The sequence below is a fragment of the Stenella coeruleoalba genome (genome assembly GCF_951394435.1).
Source record: "Stenella coeruleoalba genome assembly, chromosome: 14".
NCBI lineage: Eukaryota > Metazoa > Chordata > Mammalia > Artiodactyla > Delphinidae > Stenella > Stenella coeruleoalba.
This window is the reverse complement of record NC_137160.1, coordinates 23,868,332-23,896,019: the sequence shown is the minus strand read 5'-3', so window position 1 is coordinate 23,896,019 and position 27,688 is coordinate 23,868,332. Positions and strand designations below refer to the sequence as shown.

At 45.5% G+C, this 27,688-nt stretch overlaps 1 protein-coding gene and 1 pseudogene across 3 annotated transcripts in view; one reads left to right on the top strand and one right to left on the bottom strand.

Annotated features, from left to right (window-relative positions):
* Positions 1 to 27,688, bottom strand: part of MYO5B (myosin VB) — a 384,462-nt gene that overhangs the window by 125,076 nt on the left and 231,698 nt on the right. For both annotated transcript variants that reach the window (XM_079943248.1, XM_079943249.1), the window contains exons 8-10: positions 26,008 to 26,115; positions 22,083 to 22,192; positions 16,957 to 17,222 (exon numbers count right to left, since the gene is read on the bottom strand). In XM_079943248.1, the coding sequence (XP_079799374.1) occupies positions 16,957 to 17,222; positions 22,083 to 22,192; positions 26,008 to 26,115 (484 nt within the window). The remainder of the gene's footprint in view (positions 1 to 16,956; positions 17,223 to 22,082; positions 22,193 to 26,007; positions 26,116 to 27,688) is intronic.
* LOC307197230 (small ribosomal subunit protein eS27-like) lies at positions 408 to 663 on the top strand (annotated as a pseudogene). Its single transcript has one exon. The product of its transcript is annotated as a small ribosomal subunit protein eS27-like (transcript).

Genomic DNA, 27,688 nt, shown 5'->3' with positions numbered 1-27,688 from the left:
CCAGATGCTTCATGAGCTCCCTGAACACCCACAACAAACAAGAGCTCGGGTCTATTACTAATCCCATCCTACTGTTGAAGAAACTAAATAACCTGTCTGAAGTCAGAGAGTCAGTAGACAGAAGAGCCAATATTTGAATCCAGAGAGAGTGATTTCTGAGACCACATTAACTCAGAAAGGAATAAAAGTTCCATTTAAGAAAGAATGAAAAATAAATAAGCCAAAAAAAATGGAAGGAAGGAAGGAAGGGAGGGAGAGAGGGAGGGAGGGAGGGAGGAAGGAAGGAAGGAAGGAAGGAAGGAAGGAAGGAAGGAAGGAAGGAAGGAAGGAAGGAAGGAAGGAGAGGACGCCATGTGCCCAGGTGAGTGCTGCTGCTTTGGACAGGCTGGGCTTGCGAAAGCCTCAACATGCCTTTGGCTAGAGATTTACTGCATCCTTCCTTGGAAGAAGAAAAGAAAAAACATTAAAAAAAAAAACTGGCTGGTTCAAAGTCCAAATTCTTTATGGATGTAAAATGTCCAGGTTGCCACAGGATTACCACAGTTTTCAGCCACGCTCAGACATGGCATGCTTTGTGTTGGCTGTTCAACAGTGTTGTGCCAGCTGATGGGAGGAAAGGCCAGACTCACAGAAGGGTGCTCATGTAGAAGAAAGCACCACTAATGACCCACGCAGCTTCCTGAATTTGTGTCCTATCACAGAAAGCCTTATCTGTTCAGTAATTCTAGTTCATCTACCAAGATGATGGAATTATGTTTAATTTTGTAAGGTATACAACAGTGCTCTCCTATTTTGATGTCAGTTTTTCAATAAAGTTTTGATTATGAGCATAAATAAATAAATAAATACATAAAGAAGGAAGAGATGACTAGGAAGGGCCGTGGAGGAGAGGAAAACTTCCCAGGGGAGGAAGTGTTTGCGCACGTGGAGAGCGGGAGAGGGGTGACACCGAGGGACCCCATGCTGGGGACACAGGCTTCAGCCTTCATAACCTCACATCGCTAGCCCTCTCACTCTTTGTATGGGTGACTGAATTTTCTCAGTCTTCCATAAATTTATGCCAGCGCTTCCAAACAGGCTGAACTACCACTCCCTAATAGAAATGTTGGAGCTGCCCCCGGTGGGGTTGGGGACGGTAGTGGTGGTGGAAAGGCAGCACCATAAGCAGCAGAACCAGCAAAAATAAATGCATCAGATGCCCAACAGGGTTGGCTCAGTGCCCAGAAAACATCAGGCTTCTCCTCCTCTGTGCCCACCTCCCCCACCAAGGTATAAGACGCAGAGAAGTGGGAAATCATCTTGAGATCAGAGGAATCAACTGCTTGGAGACAACCACATTAAAGCACAGCCTTTGGTCATGCCCACAGAAGAGAAGTAATTCCAGGTCAATAAAACACGATCAAAGGTGCAAAATCCGAGCTGGAGGCACTCCAGACCATGTAGGAGGGAGGCACTGGCTCTTCCAGTCCTTACCCTGGATTAGGGTCCTCCCAGCCCAGAGGATGGTCCTATAGCCCGAGTTATGCCTCCTAGGACCTCATTTCCTCTCCCTATAATCCCGTCACACCCCAAGAAAGGTTGCTGGTGAAAGCCAAGTCCCAGAGGAAATTTCATTAATAAAACCTAGAAGGAAGATAAAAGAGCTACCCTAGCAACCGGCCAGATAACAGCACACGGGCGTGTTTGCTGAGCTTGGACTGGGCTCCACAGATAAAGGATTTAAATATCTCCCACTTGCCATTTTTTAAAGGTTTACATTGGTAGCACTCCACAAGGAACATTCTCATTAATTTGAGAGGGCCTGAAATTAGCTCATAATTTCTCTATTTCTAAGATATTATCTGGTAACAATTCCTCTGCCGTCTAGTGTAATTACTGTAATGCTGGAGGGCCAGACATGAATGAGGGGTTTGGGTAGCTTGGAAAATGTCTAAGGAAACCACAGATAGGGAGATAGGGCAACTTCTCTAAATTAAATTGTATTTGTAGTAATTCTTGCCATCAATAGAGATGACTTTTAAAATAAACACAATGGATCAATTTATAGTTCACAAGATTAAAATATCACAAAGAAATTTATATATGAGAGGGAATTGGATTTCTCTTCTAAAATCAATGTTGGGAATATTTAGACTAGAATCCTTGGATGGGAAGAAGGTCAAAACATGAAATAGGATTTGATGCTGAGACCTGAGATCTGTACTCACGGTGGTACAATTATCACCCCTACTTCAATGTTCCCCTATCTTCAAAAACGTAGTAGAAAAGTAGAAAATTCCCTTCTCATTCTACCCGACTTCAGGATGGGGTAAGGGATACAAGCACCTCTATAAAAATAAGGCAGTGTCTGTGGGAAAGTGAAACTGCAATAAAAAGAAGTCAACCTGTCACTCTGAGTTAATTATTAACCTCCACGAACCATTCATTCCAGAGCAGAGAGGCAATAAGATGCTTTGAAGGTTGGGAAACAGTTCTTCCCCTGGAACACAGGTCAAAGGAACTAGACTTTCTTAGCTCAGGCTTGTCTTTCCATTTCACCAAGACCTCTCTCTATCCTTCTACCAAAGGTCAAAAGAAAAGATATGTGATATAGGTTAGACATAGAGGGGGGCTTCTAGGGAATGAGTACTAAAAGTCAAACAAGTCCTCTCAAGGTCTCTTTCCCTCCTGAAGCCCACGAAACCTCACAAGGGCACCTTGCAGTCTGTTAGGGAGGCCAACCCTTCTTATCTCTTTACTAAACAATCCTGGGGTGCCAGCTGCACCTAAGAATGGCAGGACTTGAATTCTGCTCACGTGCTTCTCTCTGTGCCCAGATGTCCCCACATAGGACTTGTCCTTCAGGGACAGCACAGTTCTAGGCACTGCTCACATCCCAAGGTCAAGAATAGTTCTTCTGGAGGACCTAAGTCCATTCAGTTTGCAGTGTGCTCCAATTCCCAGCTATTCTCCATGTCTGAAAATCTAATGTGGGACAGAAAGATGCCCGCCATATGGTAACCCTCTCCCAATCCATCAGTCAACTGTCCCAGGAACTGTAAGGGCTGCAAAGAAGAGCAAGTCATGGACCCTGCCCAACAGAGCTATTAGGAGGGTAACATGAAACCAGTATATGAAACCTTCCCTAGTAGAGATTTTATGTGTTACAAGAATTTAAAGGAGGGTGAATTCATGGGGGTGCTGGCATGGACAGAGAGAAATGGGAATTTATCCAAGCTTTAAGACTATGTAGTGGTGTTTGGTTCCAGGAATGCCCCAAAGGGCTGTGTCAGAGCAATTCTGGAAGGTTGAGCTTGACTTTCGAGCACTCTGAGTTACATGGCTCTCCTGGGAGACTCAGAGATTCCAGGGAGAACCCAGTTGCTTCGGGTGATCTGCTGGATCTGAGAACACTGGGGCCAGCTATGCATGTCTACCCTGAAGAACACATGTCCAGGAATCTTCTGGGCTGTCCAAGGTTGGATCACTGTTCACAGGCTGCAGGGTAAATGCAATCACTGACTTCTCCCCCTCCATTCGCCATGAAACCTTTCCATACTAGACAGAGAGGGGATGGGTAGTCTTCTCCGAATAAGTAACTTAGGGTTCTGAAATTATCTGTAAGTCTATTTTGAAGAGTGAGACCAAGAAAACAAAACATAACAAAGACACAAAGAATTTCCATCAAAAAAAAGGAAGAATTTCCATCAAAATGATGAAGGTAAATGGTGAGCCTAAGAAATTCACTTAAAATATATCATTAAAGGCAACTTACAGAACTGTAGAACATGTTTGCAAATCATATTTCTGAAAAGGGGTTAATATCCAGAATATATAAAGAAATCCTACAACTCAAAAAAAAGTAAATAACTTGATTTAAAAATGGTCAAAGAACTTAAAACATTTCTCCAAGAAGACATATGAATGGCCAAGAAGCATATGAAAAGACCATCATAAATCATTAGAGAAATGCATATCAAAACCACGAGATACCACCTCACACCTATTGGGATGTCCACTATCAAAAAAACAGAAAACAACAAGTGTTGGCAAGGACGTGGAGAAACTGGAACCCCTGGGCACTACTGGTAAAAATGTAAAATGGTGCAGCTACTATAAAAAACAACATGGATGTTCCTCAAATAATTAAAAATAGAATTACTATATGATCCAGCAATCCTACTTCTGGTTATATATCCAAGAAGTCTAAAAGAAGAGATATTTGCACACCCTTCCTTGGTCATTGCAGCATTTTCACAATAGCCAAGAGGCAGAAGCAGCCCAAATGTCCATCAATGGATAGATAAATAAAATGTGGTACATGCATAAAATGCAGTATTATTCACCTTTAAAAAAAAAGGAAATCCTGTCACATGCTACAACATGGTTGAATCTTGAGGACGTTACGCTAAGTGAAATAAGATGGTCCCAGAAGATAGATACTATGATTCCATTTACACAAAGTCTGTGGAAGTATCAAAATCATAGAGACAAGGGCCTCCCTGGTGGCGCAGTGGTTAAGAGTCCGCCTGCCAATGCAGGGGACACGGGTTCACGCCCCGGTCCGGGGAGATCCCACATGCCGTGAAGCGGCTGGCCCCGTGAGCCATGGCCGCTGAGCCTGCGTGTCCAGAGCCTGTGCTCCGCAAAGGGAGATGCCACAACAGTGAGAGGCCTGTGTACCGCAAAAAAAAAAAAAAAAAAAAAAAAAAATCATAGAGACAGAACGTAGAATGGTGGTTGCCAGGGGCTGGGTGAGGGAAGATGGGAGTTGTTTAATGTATAGAGTTTCAGTTTTCCAAGATGAAAAAGTTCTAGAGATCTATTGCACATCAATGTGAATATACTTAACATTACTGCACTGTATATGTAAAAACGGTTAAGATGGTAAATTTTATATTGTGTGTTTTTTTTAAACTACAATTTAAAAATACTTTTTAAATCATTAAAAAGCACTGAGTAGAGCTGGATGCAAATTTAAAGTTAGGAAATACCATAAGAGACACAGAAAGTAACACAAGAACTGAGGAAGATATACAATCCCAGCAAACCCCATTTCCTGCTCCTGGGGCCCAAACGTCCCTCGGCATCCTCTCCCTCACCATTCCTCGGCATTAGGCATGAATCTATCCCTGCCTTGCTCCCAAAGTCCCCTAGGCCAACTGTCCTCTTCAAGAATGAGTTGGCCATAGCCAAAGCCTCCTGCTGTCTTGGCATTTTGAAGGCTCAGGTCAAAGACAAATAAATGTGTATTCTTCCCAAATTGGAACCATTTATTTCTCATTGCCTCGAGGAGGAGAGAGGAATAAAGGATTACGATTGTAATTAACCAAGCCTGTAGAGGCAAATGCTGGTTAATGCAACACGAAAAGGAAACCCCAGCCAAAAGCTGCCTGGCTCTCTCCTATTAATTTCCATCCCCTGCCTGGTAAGAAATACCCTGCAGGCAGCTTCACAGATCCTTAGTTAAGGAACAGAGCTTGGCTTGGGTTGGCTAAATTGCCCTGGGTGTTGCTTGCTCTGCACTTTTTGGAGCTGGGGCAGGGGAGCGAGATGTAGGGAAGCCGTGCTTCTACCAGGACACTGGGTATCTGGAACTGTTCAGGAGAGCCTGAGAGAAGGGCCTATGAGCAGGGGGCTCACCACAGCTGCGGTGGAGGCAGCTGTGGCCCAAGCAATTTACGTAGGCGCTCACAGCCTTTTCTACCATCTGAACTAACCACCCTTCAGAAGATCATGATAAGGGGAGGTATGTATGTATGATGCTGGCTCACACACTGCTTGCTTATGTCCACAGAAGTGACTGTTTATTCACTCTAGCTGCTGATTCTATAGTGACACATTAAACATTTATACAAAAATCTGGAGTGGCTCATTTATACTATGAAACTCCTTCCAGTTGTCTCTAGAATGAGCCTGACTGGTGACCCAGTAACACTCTAGCTAGGTGCTACAGTTTATCTACGGACAGTCATCCCAGCTGAAGGAATCAGTACCTGCTTGCAGGGGAGGGGGCAGCAATCCCACTCTTATTTGCTTGTTGCACATTCCCAACCTAATTCAGAGAGGAAGATAACTCCTTCTTCCTTTCCTCTTAATCAGTGGGCTTTAATGTATTCAGAAACCTAGCCCCACCCTCCTTCCCGCTCTCTGCAGCTGCCACACGCTCTCTTTTGCTCACAGGTGACAAGGAGGAGTAAGAACATTAAAAACATTAGGTCATCCCAAGGGCACCTTCTATGTGCATCAAGGTATCCCCACATCTAGGGCTGAGAAACAACGAGTGAGACATTGGGATAGATGGTCTCCTCCCTCTCCAGAGTTTGGTGGTCAGGGATTTGGGTAGGAAACTCAAAATATTTAAAAAATGCTGGAGTTTTCAGATGCCATGGAAGAATCACTTGCCATAGTCATATTGTTTGTAAATAAAGCCTAGAAACAGGAATTAGTTTGAAATGAGAGGAGGTCGTTAGACAGGGTCACAGAGGTAGAGTACCAAGCAGGACACCCACTTTCAAGTAACTGAAAACAAAAGATTCAGTGGGTTTCTGAAAGGTATCTTTTCTGAAGGTTTCTGAAAGAGAGCTGGAAGGTGTCTGAAGCCCACAGGAAACAAGGCAGAAGAACACCATGATTGGGAAAGGGAGATGACAGTAAATAGTTCAATGTAAATCCCAGTTTCCACCAAATGTTGCCACTTTCTCCCGGATTAAGAAATAGTGTCATTAACCTGATGGATCAGAAAGAGTACTTCCAGATTCAAGTCACCTGCTTTCCTGTGAAGCTTTTGGTTTTAGTCTCCTAAGCGTTCATTACATACCTTCTTACCAGAAAAGAAAGAGAATGACTTCTCAGCAGACCAGAACGGTTGAGGAGCAGGTGTATGTGCCTTCAGGGTGGTCTGTAAGTGCTTTTACTTGGCCACAAACGGCCCAGTTAGACAGCAGCTGGTTCACGCTGAGCCCACCTTATCTAACTTGCCATCCTGAACTCTGCCCACAGCATGTGAAGCCGGCACTGACTGGGCAGACGGAGGAGGAACCGTGCATGGCATTTCTCTCTCCCCAAGAGGAGGTGAATCGCTTTCTAAGTATGACCGCTTTATGACAAGGTTTGAAAAAGTAAATTAGCTTCTGAGAAGGAACAAGGATTAAAAAAAAGAGAAACAGCATAGCGCACCTGGAAGGAAGCAGAAGGGGAGGAGATTCCCCGAGAGTGCTTGTCTAGGGCCCCAGGTTGCACAGTCCCCCTGCGATGGGACCTGTCCTCGCTGAAAAGCTGTCAGATGTTCTCAAAGGAACCCACGGCCGCACGGGGAGGAAGGAGACACACAGGTCAGGCGCTGGCACCAGAAATAGGAGATGGAGTCCTACGGATCCCCATCCACCCACGGACAAGTGCACCTTCACACCAAAGACAAGTCTTCCCTGTGATCTATTTCTCCCCTTTGGGCGGGCACAGGATCTTAGAGCAAATAAACTCAATTATAAAAATTAAATGGCAAATATGAACACAAAATCCCAGCTTGCAGGGGCTCAGCTAACACCTCCAGACTCAGCAGCACCAGCAGCCCAACCCACAGAGGCCTTCCTCTCGCTGGGGATCCCTTAGAAGGGAGGAGCTACCTATTGAAGCTCAAGGCACTGCTAAGACAGCATGTACCTATAGCAGAACTAAGGCATGGTATTGTACGTATCAGCAGCACTGCAGTCATACTGCTTTTACGTGCCATTAACAACGGGGAGACCTTCAATGTGGCGGAGGAGTAAGACATGGAGTTCACCTTCCTCCCCACAAATACATCAGAAACACATCTACACGTGGAACAACTCCTACAGAACACCTACTGAACGCTGGCAGAAGACCTCAGACCTCCCAAAAGGCAAGAAACTCCCCACATACCTGGGTGGGGCAAAAGAAAAAAGGAAAAACAGAGACAAAAGAATAGGGACGGGACCTGCCCCACTGGGAGGGAGCTGTGAAGGAGGAAAAGTTTCCACACACTAGGAAGCCCCTTCACTGGTGGAGACGGGGTGGAGGAGGGGAAGCTTCGGAGCCACGGAGGAGAGCACAGCAACAGGGGTGCAGAGGGCAAAGCGGAGAGATTCCCTCACAGAGGATCAGTGCCGACCAGCACTCACCAGCCCGAGGGGCTTGTCTGCTCACCCGCCGGGGCGGGCGGGGCTGGGAGCTGAGGTTCGGCTTTGGTCAGAGCCGGAGCGCAGGGAGAGGACTGGGGTTGGCTGCGTGAACACAGACTGAAGGGGGCTAGTGCGCCACAGCTAGCCGGGAGGGAGTCCGGGAAGAAGTCTGGAGCTGCCAAAGAGGCAAGAGACCATTGTTTTGGGGTGTGCGAGGACACGGGATTCCTGCTCTGTGTGCCCACAGAAGGCAGGGAACCGTCTAAGTGAGCTCCAGAGACAGGCGTGAGCCGCGGCTATCAGCTCAGACTCCAGAGACGGACATGAACTGCTAACGCTGCTGCTGCAACTAAGAAGCCTGTGTGCAAGCACAGGTCACTACCCACACCGGCCGCCGGGAGCCTGTGCAGCCTGCCACTGGCAGGGTCCCATGATCCAGGTACAACATCCCTGGGAGAACACACTGCACGCCTCAGGCTGTTGATGTTATGGTGGCCTCAGTTGCCGCAGGCCCACATTCCAGTTGTGACTACCATACCCCGCCCTGTCCCCAGCCTGAGTGAGCAAGAGAGTCCTAATGAGCTGCTGCTTTAACCTCCTCCTGTCTGGGTGGGAAACAGACACCTGAGGGCAACCTACACGCAGAGGACAGACCAAAACCAAAGCTGAACCCCAGGAGCTGTGTGAACAAAGAAGAGAAAGGGAAATTTCTCTATTCACCCTAATGAGTAGCAGATTAAATCCCACAATCAACTTGATAAACCCAGCATCTGTGGAATACCTGAATAGACAATGAATGTTCCCAAAGTTCAGGTGGTGGACTTTGGGAGCAACTGTAGACTTGGGGTTTGCTTTCTGCGTCTGATTTGTTTCTGGTGTTACGTTTATCTTAGTTTAGTTTTTAGTGCTTGCTATCATTGGTGGATTTGTTTACTGATTGGGCTGCTCTCTTTCTTTTTTCTAAATTTTTATTTTCTTACTATTTACAAAAATTTTTTTCCCTTTTTTTTTCTTTTTGTGAGTGTGTATGTGTATGTTCCTTTATGTGATTTTGTCCGTTTAGTTTTGCTTTTACCATTTGGTTTTGGGTAGTATCTGTTCGTTCTTTTTTCTTCTTCTTCTTCCTTTTCTTCCAAGCTGTGTGGCTGGCAGGGTCTTCGTGCTCTGGTCACATGTCAGGTCTGAGCTTCCAAGGTGGGAGAGCCGAGTCCAGGACAATGGACCACCAGAGAACTACCAGCCCCAAGTAATATCAATCGGCGAGAGCTCTCCCAGAGATCTCCACCTGAACACTAAGACCCAGCTCCACCCAACGGCAAGCAAGCTCCAGTGCTGGACACCCCATGCCAAACAACTAGCAAGACAGGAACACAGCACCACCCATTAGCAGAAAGGCTGCCTAAAGTCATACTAAGTTCACAGACACCCCAAAACACACCACCAAACACAGCCCTGCCCACCAGAAAGACAAGATCCAGCCCCACCCACCAGAACAAAGGCACCAGTCCCTCCACCAGGAAGTCTACACAACCCACTGAACCAACCTCACCCACTGTGGGCAGACACCAAACATAACAGGAACTACGAACCTTCAGACTGTGAAAAGGAGACCCCAAACACAGTAAGTTAAACAAAATGAGAAGACAGAGAAATATGCAGCAGATGAAGGAACAAGGGAAAAAACCCACAAGACCAAACAAATGAAGAGGAAATCGGCAGTCTACCTGAAAAAGAATTCAGAGTAATGATAGTAAAGATGATCCAAAATCTTGGAAATAGAACGGAGAAAATACAAGAAACGTTTAACAAGGACCTAGAAGAACTAAAGAGCAAACAAACAATGATGAACAACACAATAAATGGAATTAAAAATACTGTAGAAGGAATCAATAGAATAATAACTGAGGTAGAATAATGGATAAGTGACCTGGAAGATAAAATAGTGGAAATAACAGCCGCAGAGCAGAATAAAGAGAAAAGAATGAAAAGAATTGAGGAGAGTCTCAAGAGACCTCTGGGACAACATTAAACACATCAGAATTTGAATTATAGGGGTCCCAGAAGAAGAGGAGAAAAAGAAAGTGTCTGAGAAAATATTTGAAGAGATCATAGTCAAAAACTTCCCTAACATGGGAAAGGAAACAGTCAATCAAGACCAGAAGTGCAGAGAGTCCCATACAGGATAAATCCAAGGAGAAACACACTAAGATCCATATTAATCAAACTATCAAAAATTAATTACAAAGAAAAAATATTAAAAACAGCAAGGGAAAAGCAACAAATAACATACAAGGGAATCCCCATAAGGTTAACAGCTGATATTTAGCAGAAACTCAGAAAGCCAGAAGGGAGTGGCAGGACATATTTAAAGTGATGAAAGAGAAAAACCTATAACCAAGTAAAGACCCACAAAAAAAAAAACCCCAAACAATTAAGAAAATGGTAACAGGAACATACATATCGATAATTACCTTGAATGTAAATGGATTAAATGCTCCAACCACAAGACACAGACTGGCTGAATGGATACAAAAACAAGACACATATATATGCTGTCTAGAAGACCTAGGGACACATACAGACTGAAAGTGAGGGGGTGGAAAAAGATATTCCATGCAAATGGAAATCAAAAGAAAGCTGGAGTAGCAATACTCATATCAGACAAAACAGACTTTAAAACAAAGACTATTACAAGAGACAAAGAAGGACACTACATAATGATGAAGGGATCAATCCAAGAAGAAGATATAACAATTGTAAATATTTATGCACCCAACACAGGAGCACTTCAATACATAAGGCAAATGCTAACAGGCATAAAAGGGGAAATAGACATTAACACAATAAGAGAAGGGGACTTTAACACGCCACCTTCACCAATGGACAGATCCTCCAAAATGAAAATAAATGAGGAAACACAAGCTTTAAATGACATATTACACCAGGTGGACTTAACTGATATTTATAGGAAATACCATCCAAAAACAACAGAATACACTTTCTTCTCAAGTGCTCATGGAACATTCTCCAGGACAGATCATATCTTGGGTCATAAATAAAGCCTTGGTAAATTTAAGAAAATTGAAATCGTATCAAGCATCTTTTCTGACCACAATGCTATGAGACTAGGTATCAATTACAGGAAAAAAACTGTAAAATATACAAACACATGGAGGTTAAACAATACACCACTAAATAACCAAGAGATCACTGAAGAAATCACAGAGGAAATCAAAAAATATCTAGAGACAAGTGATAATGAAAACATGATGACCTAAAACCGATGGGATGCAGCAAAAGCAGCTCTAAGAGGGACGTTTATAGTAATACAATCCTACTTCAAGAAACAAGAAAAATCTCAAATAAACAACCTAACCTTATACCTAAAGCAATTAGAGAAAGAAGAACAAAAAAACCCCAACGTTAGCAGAAGGAAAGAAATCATAAAGATCAGATCAGAAATAAATGAAAAAGAAATGAAGGAAACAATAGCAAAGATCAATAAAAGTAAAAGCTGGTTCTTTGAGAAGATAAACGAAACTGATAAAACATCAGCCAGACTCATCAAGAAAAAAAGGGAGAAGACTCAAATCAACAGAATTAGAAGGCTTCTCTGGTGGTGCAGTGGTTAAGAATCCACCTGCCAATGCAGAGGACACGGGTTCAAGCCCTGGTCTGGGAAGATCCCAACCCATATGCTGCAGAGCAACTAAGCCCATGCGCCACAACTACTGAGCCTGCGCTCTACAGCCCACCAGCCACAACTACTGAAGTCCATGCACCACAACTACTGAAGCCCACACGCCCTAGAGCCTGTGCTCCACAACAGAGAGGCCACTGCAGTGAGAGGACCACGCACCACAACAAAGAGTATCCCCCACTCACCGCAACTAGAGAAAGCCTGCGTGAAGCAACGAAGACCCAATACAGCCAAAATAAATAAATCAAAAGAAGAAAGTTTATAAAAACTAAAAAAATTTTAAAAAAAGAATTAGAAATGAAAAAGGAGAAGTAACAACTGACACTGCAGAAATACAAAGGATCAGGAGAGACTGCTACAAACAACCATATACCAATAAAATGGACAACCTGGAAAAAGTAAACAACTTCTTAGAAAAGTACAACCTTCAAAGACTGAATCAGGAAGAAACAGAAAATATGAACAAACCAATCACAAGCATTGAAATTGAAAATGTGATTGAAAAACTCCCAAGAAACAAAAGCCCAGGACCAGATGGCTTCACAGGTGAATTCTACCAAACATTTAGAAAAGGGCTAACACCTACCCTTCTCAAACTCTTCCAAAATATAGCAGAGGGAGGAACACTCCCAAACTCATTCTACAAGGCCACCATCACCCTGATACCAAAACCAGACAAAGATGTCACAAAGAAAGAAAACTACAGGCCAATATCACTGATGAACACAGATGCAAAAATCCTCAACAAAATACTAGCAAGCAGAATCCAACAGCACATTAAAAGGATCACACACCATGATGAAGTGGGGTTTATCCCAGGAATGGAAGGATTCTTCAATATATGCAAATCAATCAATGGGATACACCATATTAACAAACTGAAGGATATAAACCATTTGATAATCTCAACAGATGCAGAAAAAGCTTTTGACAAAATTCAACACCCATTTATGATAAAACTCTCCAGAACGTGGGCATAGAGGGAACCTACCTCAACCTAATAAAGGCCATATATGACAAATATCACAGCCAACATCATTCTCAATGGTGAAAAACTGAAACCATTTTCTCTAAGATAAGGAACAAGACAAGGTTGCCCACTCTCACCACTATTATTCAAAATAGTTTTGGAAGTTTTAGCCACAGCAGTCAGAGAAGAAAAAGAAATAAAAGGAATCCAAATTGAAAAAGAAGTAAAACTGTCACTGTTTGCAGATGACATGATACTAGACATAGAGAATCATAAGGATGCTATCAGAAAACAACTAGAGCTATTCAATGAATTTGGTAAAGTAGTAGGATACAAAATTAATGCACAGAAATCTCTGGCATTCCTGTACACTAATGATGAAAAACCTGATAGAGAAATTAAGGAAACACTCCCATTTACCACTGCAACAAAAAGAATAAAATACCTAAGAATGAAACTTACATAAGGAGACAAAAGCCCTGTATGCAGAAAACTATAAGACAATGATGAAAGAAATTAAAGGCAATACAAACAGATGGAGAGATATATACCATGTTCTTGGATTGGAAGAATCAACATTGTGAAAATGACTATACTACCCAAAGCAACCTACAGATTCAATGCAAGCCCTATCAAACTACCAATGGCATCTTTCACAGAACTAGAACAAAAACTTTTACAATTTGTATGGAAACATAAAAGACCCCAAATAGCCAAAGCAATCTTGTAAAGAAAAATGGAGCTGGAGGAATCCTGACTTCAGACTATACTACAAAGCTACAGTAATCAAGACAGTATGGTACTGGCATAGAAACAGAAATATAGATCAATGGAACAGGATAGAAAGCCCAGAGATAAACCCATGCACATATGGTCACCTTATTTTTGATAAAGGAGACAAGAATATACAATGGAGAAAAGGCAGCCTCTTCAATAAGTGGTGCTGGGAAAACTGGACAGCTACATGTAAAAGAATGAAATTAGAACACTCCCTAACACTATATACAAAAATAAACTCAAAATGGATTAAAGACCTAAATATAAGGCCAGACACTATAAAACTGTTAGAGGAAAACATAGGCAGAACACTCTGTGACATAAATCACAGCAAGATCCTTTCTGACCCACCTCCTAGAGAAATGGAAATATCAAAAATAAACAAATGAGACCTAATGAAAGTTAAAAGCTTTTGCACAGCAAACAAAAACATAAACAAGACGAAAAGACAACCCTCAGAATGGGAGAAAATATTTGCAAATGAAGCAACTGACAAAGGATTAATCTCCAAAATTTACAAGCAGCTCATGCAGCTCAATATCAAAAAAACAAACAACCTAATCCAAAAATGGGCAGGAGACCTAAACAGATATTTCTCCAAAGAAGATATACAGATTGCCAACAAACACATGAAAGGATGCTCAACATCACTAATCATTAGAGAAATGCAAATCAAAACCACAATGAGGTATCACCTCACACCAGTCAGAATGGCCATCATCAAAGAATCTAAAGACAATAAATGCTGGAGAGGGTGTGGAGAAAAGGGAACACCCGTGCACTGTTGGTGGGAATGTGAATTGATACAGGCGCTATGGAGAACAGTATGGAGGTTCCTTAAAAAACTAAAAATAGAATTACCATATGACCCAGCAATCCCACTACAGGGCGTATACCCTGAGAAAACTGTGATTCAAAAAGAAACATGTACCACAATGTTCATTGCAGCACTATTTACAACAGCCAGGAGATGGAAGCAACCTAAGTATCCATTGACAGACAAATGGATAAAGAAGATGTGGCGCATATATACAATGGAATATTACTCAGCCATAAAAAGAAACAAAACTGAGTCATTTGTAGTGAGGTGGATCGACGCAGAGTCTGTCATACAGAGTGAAGTAAGTCAGAAAGAGAAAAACAAATACCGTATGCTAGCACATATATATGGAATCGAGAAAAACAAATGGTTCTGATGAACCTAGGGGCAGGGTAGTAATAAAGACACAGACGTAGAGAATGGACTTAAGGACACGGGGAGGGGGAAGGGGAAGCTGGGACGAAGTGAGAGAGTGGCATGGACATATATACACTACCAAACGTAAAATAGATAGCTAGTGGGAAGCAGCCGCATAGCACAGGGAGATCAGCTCGGTGCTTTGTGTCCACCTAGAGGGGTGGGACAGGGAGGGTGGGAGGGAGGCGCAAGAGGGAGGAGATATGGGGATACAGGTATGCATAGAGCTGATTCACTTTGTTATACAGCAGAAACTAACACAACGTTGTAAAGCAATTATACTCCAATAAAGATGTTAAAAAACAACAAGAACAGTGAGTCTCCACATTAATCTTCCCACACCGAAAACTCAGTAAAAATAGAGTCTTGCCCAAGTAGATTAAGGGAACCAGGTCAGATGCTGCATCCTGACTTTCTCTCTTACATCAGAATGTGACACTAAAGGTCAGTTTTTTTGAAACCCAATTACCTGAAAATACTCATGGCAGAGGAATGAATGACACAGAATTAATTACTGACAGCTCGGTAGTATGTTTCCAGGGTGCACAGACTGTTCTGTGTTGCTCTCCCCAGAGCAACTGGAAGGGCTGAGTCAAAAAGCAGGCACTCAATGGAGCAGAAGAGAAGTGGCATGTCCACAGTCACTCGGCTAGAACCCTGGAGAGCCCTGGGAGGATGCATTCTCCTGCCTCCCCCCAGGTCATCCTCCACTGTGCTCCGCATCACCTAGGAGGTGGCTTATTTCCTACCATCTGGACTGTGCTCCTGTCCCAAAGGGTCTCCCCCCCCACCCATGTTCTACTCTCTCCTTGAAAGATCGATTTCAAGCCTCACCTTCCACGTGAAGCTTTTCCTGACTGTGCCAACAAGCGTGCACTCTTCTGCCTTGAAACTCGTACAGCACCAAGTGTCCAAACCCTCAAACCGACCCTGTTACAATTTCTTCTGTTGTCTCTTGTATTATGTAGCTCGTGCATGTGACTTAACTCTGCAGCATGTTCTGGAAGCCTCTGTGATGCCAGAAATCAAGTTTACTGCCACAGCATGTGACATGATTTGATTCAAAGCCCAGTGATGAACAAGCGCATCAGAGATGGAGCTGAGCCTATCTTTGCACGGGAAAGCGGCCGCTTCTAGAGGAGGTTTTCCTTTACTACAGCCTCAACATGAGGCGAGCACCAGCTTGTCAGCCCACTGAGCAGTCGTTTCTACCAGAGTGTCGTGGCTGTTACAACTCTGCACTTCTAAGCGTCCAAAGTTCTATTTTAAGACAGAAACCATGACCTCTGTGATACAAAGATCCAGGAGGATTTCATCTATTATTAGCTTAAAGAGGGCAGGACATTGATCATAAAAGAAGTGCAGGTAAGGTTTCAGCCCAGTGCATATAATTTCAAGCAATTCTAGAAGGACCTGGAATGCACCTAAGAGAGACTTGTGGCTCAAAACTTCCTTTCAAGCTGTAGAAACTAAAGAATAGAAGGGCTGTGATCTGTAGAGGTCATTCAGCTAGCTGGGGACAGCAATGAGTCAGAAAGCCAGTCTCCTAGTGCCTAGTGAAGTACACTCTCTACATGCCAGGTTGCCTCTCCCTGTAAGTTACACTGTCATGAGTAACTGCCTTTTCCACTAGCCTAGAATTCTAAAATGCAGAGAAACTTCAGGAATGACCACACACAGTACCAATCTGTATCGCAGCCCTGGGCACAGTTACGGTATTAAAACAATCACCTTGATTGGTAACATCGTGAATGAGGTCGGATGATAGTTTTAAATAAAACATAACTGAAGTAGAAAACCTGAATTTAAGTTCACAGAAACCTCCAGTCTGATGTTGAACAAGACACTGCCATCTCTGGGCCTCAGTTTCCCACAAGGACAAAGGGCTGTCTGTGGGGTTTCTCAGTGGGGGAGCTACTGGTGTTTGATAGGGTCCATTCTTCCTCGGGACTGTCCTCTGTATTGTAGGACACCTAGCATCTCTGGCCTTGGGCCACCAAGTGCCGGCAGAGACCCAGCCAAAAATGCTCCCTTCCCCCATATTTCACACTCCCCTGGTTGAGAACCACCAGGAAGGTCTCCAAGGTCCCCGCTGGCTCTAAAATGCCAGCAGGAAGACACCAGTGATCGGCAGCAGGAGGTACCGTCCTACCCGTAGATGTCCAGGACCCCGATGAAGGAGTGCTGCTTGAGCGAGGTGTGCAGGGCCTTGTTGACATGCCCCACGATCCAGCCAAACAGCTGGGCGTAGATGTGCTTGGCCAGGGCGTTGCGCGCGTTGACCACCTGCTGCAGGGACATGGTCTTGACGTAGGTCTCCGAGGTGGTGACCAGCTTGCGATGGCACAGCCAATGCTCCATCTGACTGTGCTCCACCCCCAGCAGCTGGCAGAAGTTGCTCAGGTGTTCATCCTTGGGCTGGAAGAGACATGGGAGAAGGGTTCAGGAGGGGCGTGGAGGACAGCCCACCACCATGCTCTAGGGAGGGAAGGAACCCAACTCTAGGCCCCCCAGAACCCCATTTCATCCCTAGCCACTGCCCCAGCCATCTCATGCACTCTCACACCACTAGGTGACAATAGGGGCCCAAAGAGTGTTGCTCAAACTGATAATACCTGCTCATGAACACATCAGCAGCAGGGCTTTAAAAAACAACTCTCCACTTTCCCTGTCCCCTCCTCCCCTGCCAGGGCCTGAAGGGTAACTGGAGGAGAGGGCTCCGGAGTGAAGGGTGCAGGATGAGAACTGATAACTTAGGAACAGATAATCTGTTAAGAATAAGGAGCCAGCGGCAAAATCCCAGTGAACGTAGCTTCCAGCTGCAGAGTTCCACATGCAGCGCTCAATCCACAGCCCCGGAAAGGTCCTCGCTTTTGAGTGTTACCTTGGGCTCGCACGCGGTCTAGAGCAGTGCGCTCGGGACGAGCCCTGAGCTGACCCCCTTGGACGATGACAGCACACTGACATCACACCGTCCTAAGCTTCCAAGCAGATTTGCTTTCATCTTAGCCCCGGTCATACTAAACACATAACGGAACTTATTTACATTCTTTAAGCACTTGCCACTTGGAAAGAAAGCGAATCTAGGTGGAGAGCTAGGACAAATGGCAAAAAATAAGGAACAGATTTTGACTTGGGAAGATCACTTGGAACACTGTAACTGATATTCATGTTTAGAGCTGGGAAAAACTAGGGGTGCCTCCAGCGTAAGTCCCTTCGCCTACAGGTAAGAAACTGAGCCCCAGAGAAGTATAAGAACGCACCCAGGTAGCCAGCTGCATTTCATCTTGACCTTCAATTACCCAAAGTACCAATCACATCACCTTGCCCTTGAGTCCCTGATAACCAAGTCACCCACAGAGTTTTATTTCCCAAGTGTGTAGGTGTCCTGGGTCCCCCTTGCTGCCCATTCACAACACCCCACAGAAAACCTGCTTTTCCTCTAGAGGTTCTTCTAGCCCATTATTCATTCCCTCATCTAAATCCCCCAGGGGAAGTTGATAACCCAGCCATGAGCCTGCTGGAGAGCTTAATAACTCCGAGGCTGAAAGGGAATCCTTTAGAATGTCATGTGCCACCTCCTAATGGCCCTGAATTGCTTGTGGGAATCATTTTCTGATGACGCTGCCACCGCGTAAATGCAGGCTTCTTCAATGAAAATTAACACAGATAACTGTGCCATTTCCCCAGCCCATTTTTTCTCCCTCCTACAGATACTTAAAATCCATCTACCCAAATACACACAATTACAAAATAATAAAATGTCAGAGTAGGAAAGAACCTCCAAAAGTCATTAAGGCCAGTTTTTCCGGAGTAGGTTTGTGGAGTTGGAGTAATAGTTACAAAGGCCATTAACTGACTTTACTCAACAAAAGTGGGGGGGGGGGGGGACGGGAGAGGGACAGTAGGTTGAATGTGGTGGAATCGGCTTGTTAACGTACTCTGTAAACACACACACACACACACACACACACACACACACACACACACGCACACACACACACACACACACACACACACACACACACACACACTTCCACAAGTGCTGGTCCTTTTCAATCATCACCACAGGGCAGGCTCCCATCAGCTGCAGCAGGGAGTGGCCTGCCCATCTATTACCCACTCCTGACTGTTGATTAAAGGTACTAACTGAAACTGATTTAACCTTATGCAATTACACTTAAGCGTAATCAAATGATGCTAAATCCATTAAAGACAGCCAGCATCATAGGCAGCTGATGAGTTTCATGGGCCCATATTGCCAAGTTCAAGAAACAAGTTGCCTCTGGTGTCCAAGTAATCGCATGCTACTGCATCTCCAAGGTAACTCTGGCAGTTACGGGACATATATTCACGCTTTAATTAAAAGTAACAACTACCAAGCAGAAGGCACACTGCATCTGGACAGACACCCCTCCACAGCGGGAGGTCCACCCTACGCACCCAAGGCATAAACCAAAATCCGTGCACCAGCACCCACTTAGCAAAGCATTTCTCGAGCAAGCGCACACTGCGTGCCCGGCAGCGTGCTGGGCATGGATGGGGAACATCAGGCTAGTGGAAGACAGCCCGTCCAGAGGAAGGCGCAGGGCCGGCGGTGGCGTGGAGCAAGAACGCTGGCTGGGCTTTGCCATTAACTGTCATTGTGGCCTTAGAGAGAGAGTTTCCTCTCTCTGGGCCTTAGTCTTTCCAACCCTGTGAGGGGAGACGGATGCTCAGAAGGTCCATTCTGGCTCTGCCAACAATGATGATAACAGTCGAGAACTCAAGCCCTCGAGCCCTGTGCCAAGGTGGGTAATATCACCCCTGCCCGCAGATAAGGAAACAGGTAAGAAACTATCAGTAAGTGGCAGAACCAGGATTTGAACCCTGGCAGCCCCGACTCCAATTTCTCACTCTGAATTAGCTCTCGACACAGCCTTTAACTGGAGAACAATATGAGACCAGCCTAGACCACGTACCTGTGCTCAGAAACCTCTGACTTCCTGTCGTCTCTGAGAGTAAGGGCCTGGTGTCCAAGCCTCCACCTGTCAGGCATCCTCCCCTCCCTCCAGCACCATTTGTGTCCTCTGTTCCCCCCCCCTTTCCCCAAGTGTGCCCTGATAGCCCTCCTTCACACAGTCTTTACACACACACTCAATGGGTGCCAGTGTGTGTCAGGGCTAGAAGAGTGAGCACAGCAGACACTGTCCTGGAGTTTAGTGGGGGAAACGGGCATCGATCAAATACCACCAGTAAACGTTCACTCTCCTTCTCACCCGAAGGTACCTGCAGAGGCTGGTGCGGAAGATAAGCTCTAAGATCAGAGAGACACTTCCCTGATAAGCCCAAGTCCTAGCTCTCCAAAGAGGCCCTGGTCTCACTCAACCCACAGCCACTGGCGCCCAGGAACTCGCTGGCCCTGGTCATCGGGCCTCACCGTCAGCCCCGCCCAGTGTTCATCTATTTGCTCACTTGCGTCACCCCTGAGCCTTCGGAGCCTCCATCATCCATCCATCTGCTTACTGGGCATCTACCAAGTCCTGGGCACCGTGCTGGGTGCTGGTGATACAACAGCGAGCAAACAGTCCCCGTTCTCATAGACTTTGGAGTCTCATGAGGGAGAGAGACACACAGCAAATCATCCCATAATAAATGTAAAATTACAACCATGCTGAGAGATACGGAGGACAGGCATGAACGCTGTAAGAACCCACGACGGGGGATGTGACCAGGATGTGACCTTGAGAAGGAGGAGACTGGGGGAGGGGAGGGGGGAGGCCAAGGGAAATCTGTCAGCTTCCCTGCATTTGGCCAGCCTACATCAGGAGTCTTTAATGCCAGTGTTCCCAATCTCACCTGTCCCCAACACTAGGCAGCATTCGGTTGCCCTAAGGAACCGGGGGACATTTATGGGGACGTGCTGGGAAGGGAGGCACAGACCCTCTGTGCCCTTCTCAAGAGGGACAATGCTTCACTGGCCCTAAAGAGTGTCTGGCCTGCACTAGAGGCCCATCCGCCACCCCACCAAGGCACCAGGTTCTCTTCTGCCCACCTCAATCCGTCTCCCAGCATCACCACGGCCAGCCACACTGCCCCGCCACACACACACACACACACACACACACACACACACACACACACACAGGCACATACACGCCGACAGGCACACACACACGCCGATGTCCCGGGGCACCGAGCGCTGCCCAGCTCCAACATTCCCTGCTTTCACACTGGGCCCAGCGGGTGATCCTCTCACGAGGCTGCAGACTCCGTGCGGAGGATGGCGGCAGGCCTGATGGGGCCAGGGGTTCCAAATCCAAGGCTATTTCTCTTGTAGGTGTATGGGGGTGATGAGCTCGGCCAAATGCCAGCTACCATTCAGGACTTCCTCTCCCTCAAGGCAGGGCCAGGTTTAACTGGGTTAAAAAATGTCTGCACAATTGAAAGAAGATCAGCTTGTGCGTGGCCTGGACGCATGCCCACATTCCTATTCTGTAGTGCTGTCTTCTGTATTTCCCCAGTTATTTAAATTCTAAGACCTTGGTAGCAAGAATCATACTTTGTACCTCCCAGGACTTGGCCATAAATGGACAGAGAAGAGGCCTAAAAGAAAGAAACAATTGCAGATTCCTTACTCAAGGTCAGAATAGCAGTTTTTTAGTCCAGCCCCACACCATCACATACCAGAGAGCACACAACATGCTGTCTATACTACTTGTAACCGGCAGTGTTCCCCCACCCACCCACTTAGACATTTTTTATCTCCCACATAGAAGGTACTACGCCAGGCACCAAGAAAGTAACAGTCATTAAGAGCATTTATGGAGCACTTCGTAGTTTGCAATACTGTCATATAGATGTCTCAGTATTCTCTCCTTTGTACTGTCAAAATCTTGGCAACTGTGGTTATCTGTCCTGTCCACCCAATTAGATTGTAAGCTCCTTGGACACAGTGTCCAACACTCCCTCATATCCCTGCAAGCAGACCGGAAGTACTCATGAGCTGATAGCACTGTAGAATTCCATGGACCTCGGGTACTTGGGAAATCAAACCATCAGAAATAATTTATTGAGTAACCACTAAATTCCCTGCCCTCAGTGACAGAAACTGATGGCAGCTGATTTGAAAAGAATTTGTCGTTTTAAATAATTATCAGCAAGGGAACAGAGACCATTCCCCTTAAGAATAAATAACCTATGAATGTCCTCTAAGCGTAAAGGCATTTCAGTTGTATAAAGCTCTACGGACAGAGTAAGTTGTGTACGTGTTATCTCGGGTGCCGGTGGGCAACTTACTGAGATACTGCAGGATTCACCATCGCGCTCCGCTTGAATCTCCACATTTCCAAGGTGTAGGATGGAAGCAATTATCTTAAAAATGTTTATCTGATGGGACTCTCTCACTCCTGGGGAAAAAAAAAAAATGAATGAATGGCACTCAGTATCCACGGTAGGATAGAAAGGATGTTTTCCCCTCTTTTTAAGGACTTAAGGAAAAATGTTTCATTTTCCTTTCTGGGCCAGTGACTCCTAAAATGATCCAGGCTCCTCACCAAGTAATTATCACTCACAGTAACAGCTCAGAGGGCAAAGGGGCTCCTTGGACTAAAAGAGAAATATCTTCACGGTGATTGTCCCGATCAGACCAGATGGGTCACGCTACCATTTTCACTTCTCCAAGAGCAGAGGAGAAGCGGCAATCAAGGAGACCCATTTTGGACTTCATTGCAACCAACACTTTATGGATGTTTTTATGAGTTTAGTAAGAATGGTCATCTATCTGCCGTCATTTTTCTCCCAACATAATATCCTGCAAACATCTGTGACACACATCTGAAGCGCCAACGGAGAAAGAGGAGAAATTTCTCCTGGGGGCGCCGTTACGGGGCTGGCCGGCCAGCCGGCCCCTGGCTGTTCCCCTGGGGGCTGTTGCTTACCACACTATATGCTCCGTCAGTTACAGACACACACACCTACACTGGCGGCAGATATCTACTGTCGATTTTATTATTTATGCATGTAAGTTATCAAAGACATGGATACTCTCTTAAAATTTATATTTAGCTTTAAGGCATTACCATTTCTTTTTGAATTACCAAATACTTCAGACTTAAAAAAAGGTTACAGACTAATATAGTGAACACCAGTTGACCTACCATCAGTTTAAGAGATAATACAGTTGTTCTCCAAATTCTTCCCCAGATGCAGTTACTTATTTTTAAGGCAATATTTTACTGAGGCTTAAAAAAAAAAAAAGTAACACCTATATAAATGGGAGTAAAGATGTGTCATGTTAGGATTAAAAACTTTACTCAGATAATCAACACAGTGGACAACCCAAGCATGAACTAGACAAATTAACTCTACACTTTCACAGTGTTAGATGACCACTACTGTGTAAACTTCACAGTGTCAGGGATTTACTTTTTAATTTTTATTACACAACATCTTCAAAATATACAAACTTAAAAAAAATTACAACGAATCCCTGTTCTTGCTTCATCATTATATCCCCAGTGCCTGGCACACAGTAGGTGCTCAGAAACATGAGTGACAGAAAGACTGTATTGATACTTGTTACGCAGACGGAAGTCCTTGCAAATGTCTACAGAAATGCATGCATTGTTCAAACATCTGGTTTTACTTAAACTAATAATCCAAAGAACAGCCAGCGGGTGAACAATTTAGGCACATGTCCTGAGCGTAACTGCGTAAGAGTGGCAAAAGAAAGACCAGTTAAAGCCAGAGGCTGAAACCCAGGACAAGACAGGAGGCTGGACGGTTATGCACCTGTATAGGGAGTAAAGCACTGTAGAGTGCTCTCAGATAGGTCCCACAGAACTAGTCAGGAAGTGGGTGCTGGGCCCATCACAGCATGAGAGGGATAGATCACTTTCCTCTCCCCTTCTCTTATTCTTAGGAACCAATGCTTTGTCAATTTCCAAAGCCCTAACCACCCTGTCATAGTAGGAATTTAAGTAGTGGATACTGGATGACTGACTACTGAATCCTAACAATAGTTAAGATTCCTATGCTATACTGACCAGAAAGTCCCTTTTTAATACAGGATTCTCCGAATAAGCGTACCTCTTTACAGGAAGCAACAAAACAAAACAAAACAAAACAAATCAAACACTAAATCTGAAAGGCTCGTAGCCCACAGCCTGTTTTTGTATATAAAGTTTTATTAGAACAGTCATGTCTTTCCTTTTACATTTTGTCTATGGTTACTTTTGCACTACAATGGCAAAGTTAAGTAGTTGCTACAGAAATCGTACGGCCAAGAGGGCCCAAAATATTTACTATCATGTCCTTTAAGAAAAAGTTTGCCAACCTCTGGAATTTAAAAAATGGACATGTTTATTAATGAGTAGGGAAGAATGGCTTATTAAATAATTAATTTTAAAAATTCCATTTGCTTTGAGAATTAAAGTACCTAGTCTCCTTAGGGCCTTGGAGGGAACAACCATCTCCTTGGATCAGCTTATGCCCACTGCTCACACCAGCACTACCTTCTCCTTTCTTAGCCGACTGCTATCCTCCTCAACATCGAGTCTCCTCTATACCTGCTCCCCAGCGCTGGAGAACAGAACAGCTCCGTGGTGCTGGGGAACTCAGGGACACCTGTACCCAGTTTATCATCTCTCAGCTTCAAATCTGCCCTTCTTTGCCCTGCTGTGTCACACCGGTGCTAGACCCTGTAAACGTTTCCCCTTGGCCTGCGGGTGGCACGTCACACTTGGTCAAGAGAGGGCACTGCAAGGACTTCACAAGGCGAGAGCAGCAGGAAGCCATTTCCATTCCTGGCTCTGGTCCTCCACAGTCATCAGTATTCATCTTGGGAGCCCAGCCACCCGCCAGGTGAGCTCCAGCTGTGTCTTCAGGCCACGCTCCCCCATTAGCAGCTGCGTCTGAGAAGTTCTGGCTCCACCACACCCCAGGGCACTACAGGCTGCTTACACGGACCAGGGATGGCCCGCACCCTCTGGCAGGTTCCTTTACCACCAGAGGGCTTCCTGACCTTGGGGCAGCCACATCCTCCTAGAAGTGTTGGCAATCTCAGCCTGGCGTGGGGGGCTCTCCTAGTCAGCAGCTCCTGTACTGGCTGTTCCTCCTCTCCCTCGAGACAGCTCTTTTACGCCTACTATTTCTAGACCCCTAAAATCCTCTTATTTATAGTTAATTATCTACTACTGCTCTCGTTAACAATTATAGTATTTTTTCTCTTTTGGAATAACCAGTGCAGTTTCTGTCTCATGGGTACAAAAGGCAAACCACATCTATCCACCAGTTATCCAGAGAAGTGAACAGCACTCAGATTTCAGCACATGCAGTCCTGACTTTCTCCCCATATGGAGATCAGGGCGTGTCCTGTTTGGCCATGCTTTATTTGGACATTGGATAATACCTCCCTGATTCCCAAAGAACCTAAGAAATGCTGCTCTGGGTTGGTCACATGACTCAGAAGCCGAATGTCTGTCAGGGAAGGGCTGGAAAAAGCACCAGGTCCCCCGGAGCCACTTTGCGGATTTCAGGCTAACTTCCCAAGCTTCCCCTTTTCTGGCTGCAGGTCCCAGGAATTTACCACTTCAATTTGCCAGTTAAGCACAGACTGCCTTCCACTTTACCACTTGGGGGCTCTTTTCCCCCAAAACTGGCCGGGGAAAGGGGCAGTTTTCTCCAGCTCTACTGTCTTATATGACCCAGAAGGACAGAGAGATCTTGATTTATAGATTCCACTGCTAAGTTCTATATGGAAACAGCAACAACAGAAATAACACTGCATGTATGGCCGAGCTACTAGACCTCTGCAGTCTGTTTCCCACTTGGAGACCCTGACTGTGGAACGTGGGTGGTTTCGGTCCCTAAGGCATGTTCCTTCTGCTAGAACACACTGCCTCAGACCCTCAACACAAAAAGACACGGCTCTTCTTGGCTTTCATCCATTGGTGTCAATGCCCTGAGGGAGTGAAAAGGAGTACTTGGCAATGCCTCACAGATCAACTCTCAAATCCTATTGTTAAGAAAGGGCACCAAAGTTCCATGCCAGAAGCTTTGGAGCCCAAGGGTTGGGATGGAATAAGAGTATGAAGATATTCACCAAGAGCAAGAGGGCTTCCCCACCAGCTCAGAAGGTTGGCAAGCAGAGCGGGACACTGCCATGCTTTTTCTCCACGCGATCAACCCTCTGGGCCTTTCTCCCCATCCTCAAGTTCCTTACCAAGGAGCGTGAAGGCTTGTCGCGTCTTCTCAAAGTCCTCAGCATCATCTACACCCTCGATGGACGTGTCTCCTCCCTGTGACGTGTAGAAGAAGTCCTCGGCACGGGCTGCGGTGGGAAAGGAGGTGAGGCATCAGGCATGGGAGGGACGCTTCATCCCCAGGTTCACCACAGACCATGCCCCACGAGGATGGCCACCCCCTGAGCAAGCTGACCCGGGCCAGAGTTTATTCCCAGCTGGATGTGGGACTCTTTCAAATATCATCTTTACCGACAAAGGCAAGTGGGAGAGAAAACTGAGTAACAAAAGACCGAAAAGTACAGCACAGTGACAGAGCCTGTTGTTGCATTTGTGTTAAAACTGAAAAACAAGGGAACATAAAAGTCACGGCAAGTTCAAGTTACAGGAGCATTCACCACAGACTTGTTTTTTAAAAGGCTCTGGTAGACACAGTAAAATGTACACCCACCCTAGAACCAGACTTCCATGACCATCGATAATCTTAGTCTGACAACCTCGTTTGACACATGAGGGGCAACGACGTGCCCAGAGTGACACGATTTGTTTGTTTTAAACGTTGGGGCACCTTGAGCTATTTAAGCACGTGTACAAACATAGGCTGAGACTCTCATCCCCTGGCTTACTTCCTCTTCAGTCAGCCCTCTGCTAACAGCCTGGGGATGACTAGCGAGGAGGGGCCCAGGTTCCGTCATAGAATTCAGAGCCACCCTCAGCAGAGGGCAAAAGTGCAACGAGCCCTGGGGAGTATCTGAACTACAAGGCTTGAGAGCCAGCATTTAAGGTAACAATTGTACATCATCAAAATCACCCTCGAAAATCACTTCAACTTTCCACAAACTCTAATGCCTTTGTGTGGTACAATTCTGTCCAATGCTTGGCATTTCTAAGTGTAAAATGTTTGATTTTGATAAGATGCCATAACTGGACACTAGCTGTTCTCCCTCCTCCCCTGAAAACACCAGTCAAATGATTTTCTCTTGACCTGGGCACATACGGTTGTGATTATGATGGGTCTCTTGTCCTCCAGTTTGGGTCTCTCTCTTTACTTTCAGCTACACATGCTTAGATGCAGCTTCATTGCAACTCCCAGCCCTCCTTCAACACTTTGTCCTCACGATTTGATCTCCGAAGAATTTCTTGAGTCTCTTTCCTTCCTCCATCCTGACTGCCACTATCCAGGGTCTGACCTGTCCAGCATCTGTTGTCTGGGGACTGTTGCAAAAGACTCTAAGCCTTTCTCCCTGCTTCTGCTCCTGTCCTTTCTAAATCCTCCTTTAAACTTCTGGTAACTCTGATCACACCACTCCCTACTTAAAGCCCTTTGGAGACACCCTCCTGTTCCACTGCCCTCAAGGCAAAAGTCAAACACCCTAAAAGGGCCTCCCGGACCTTTTGTGAAGCGGCCTTCTCCGACTACTCCAGACTCACACCTAGTCCTTCCATCCCCACCTCTATGTCCCAGATACACCGGCTTCCTTCCTGTCATTCCTCAGCTCTACCCCTGTTCATGCCGTCAGTGGCCCTGCAGACGTCTCCTTCCTGGTCTCTCCCACTTCTCACCTTGATCCTATGCTCCAAGCCACACTGCACTGTTCCGCCAATTCCTCCCACCGCTCAAGTCCACGATACCAGGCCCAGCTAGGAAGTGGCAGAACTCAG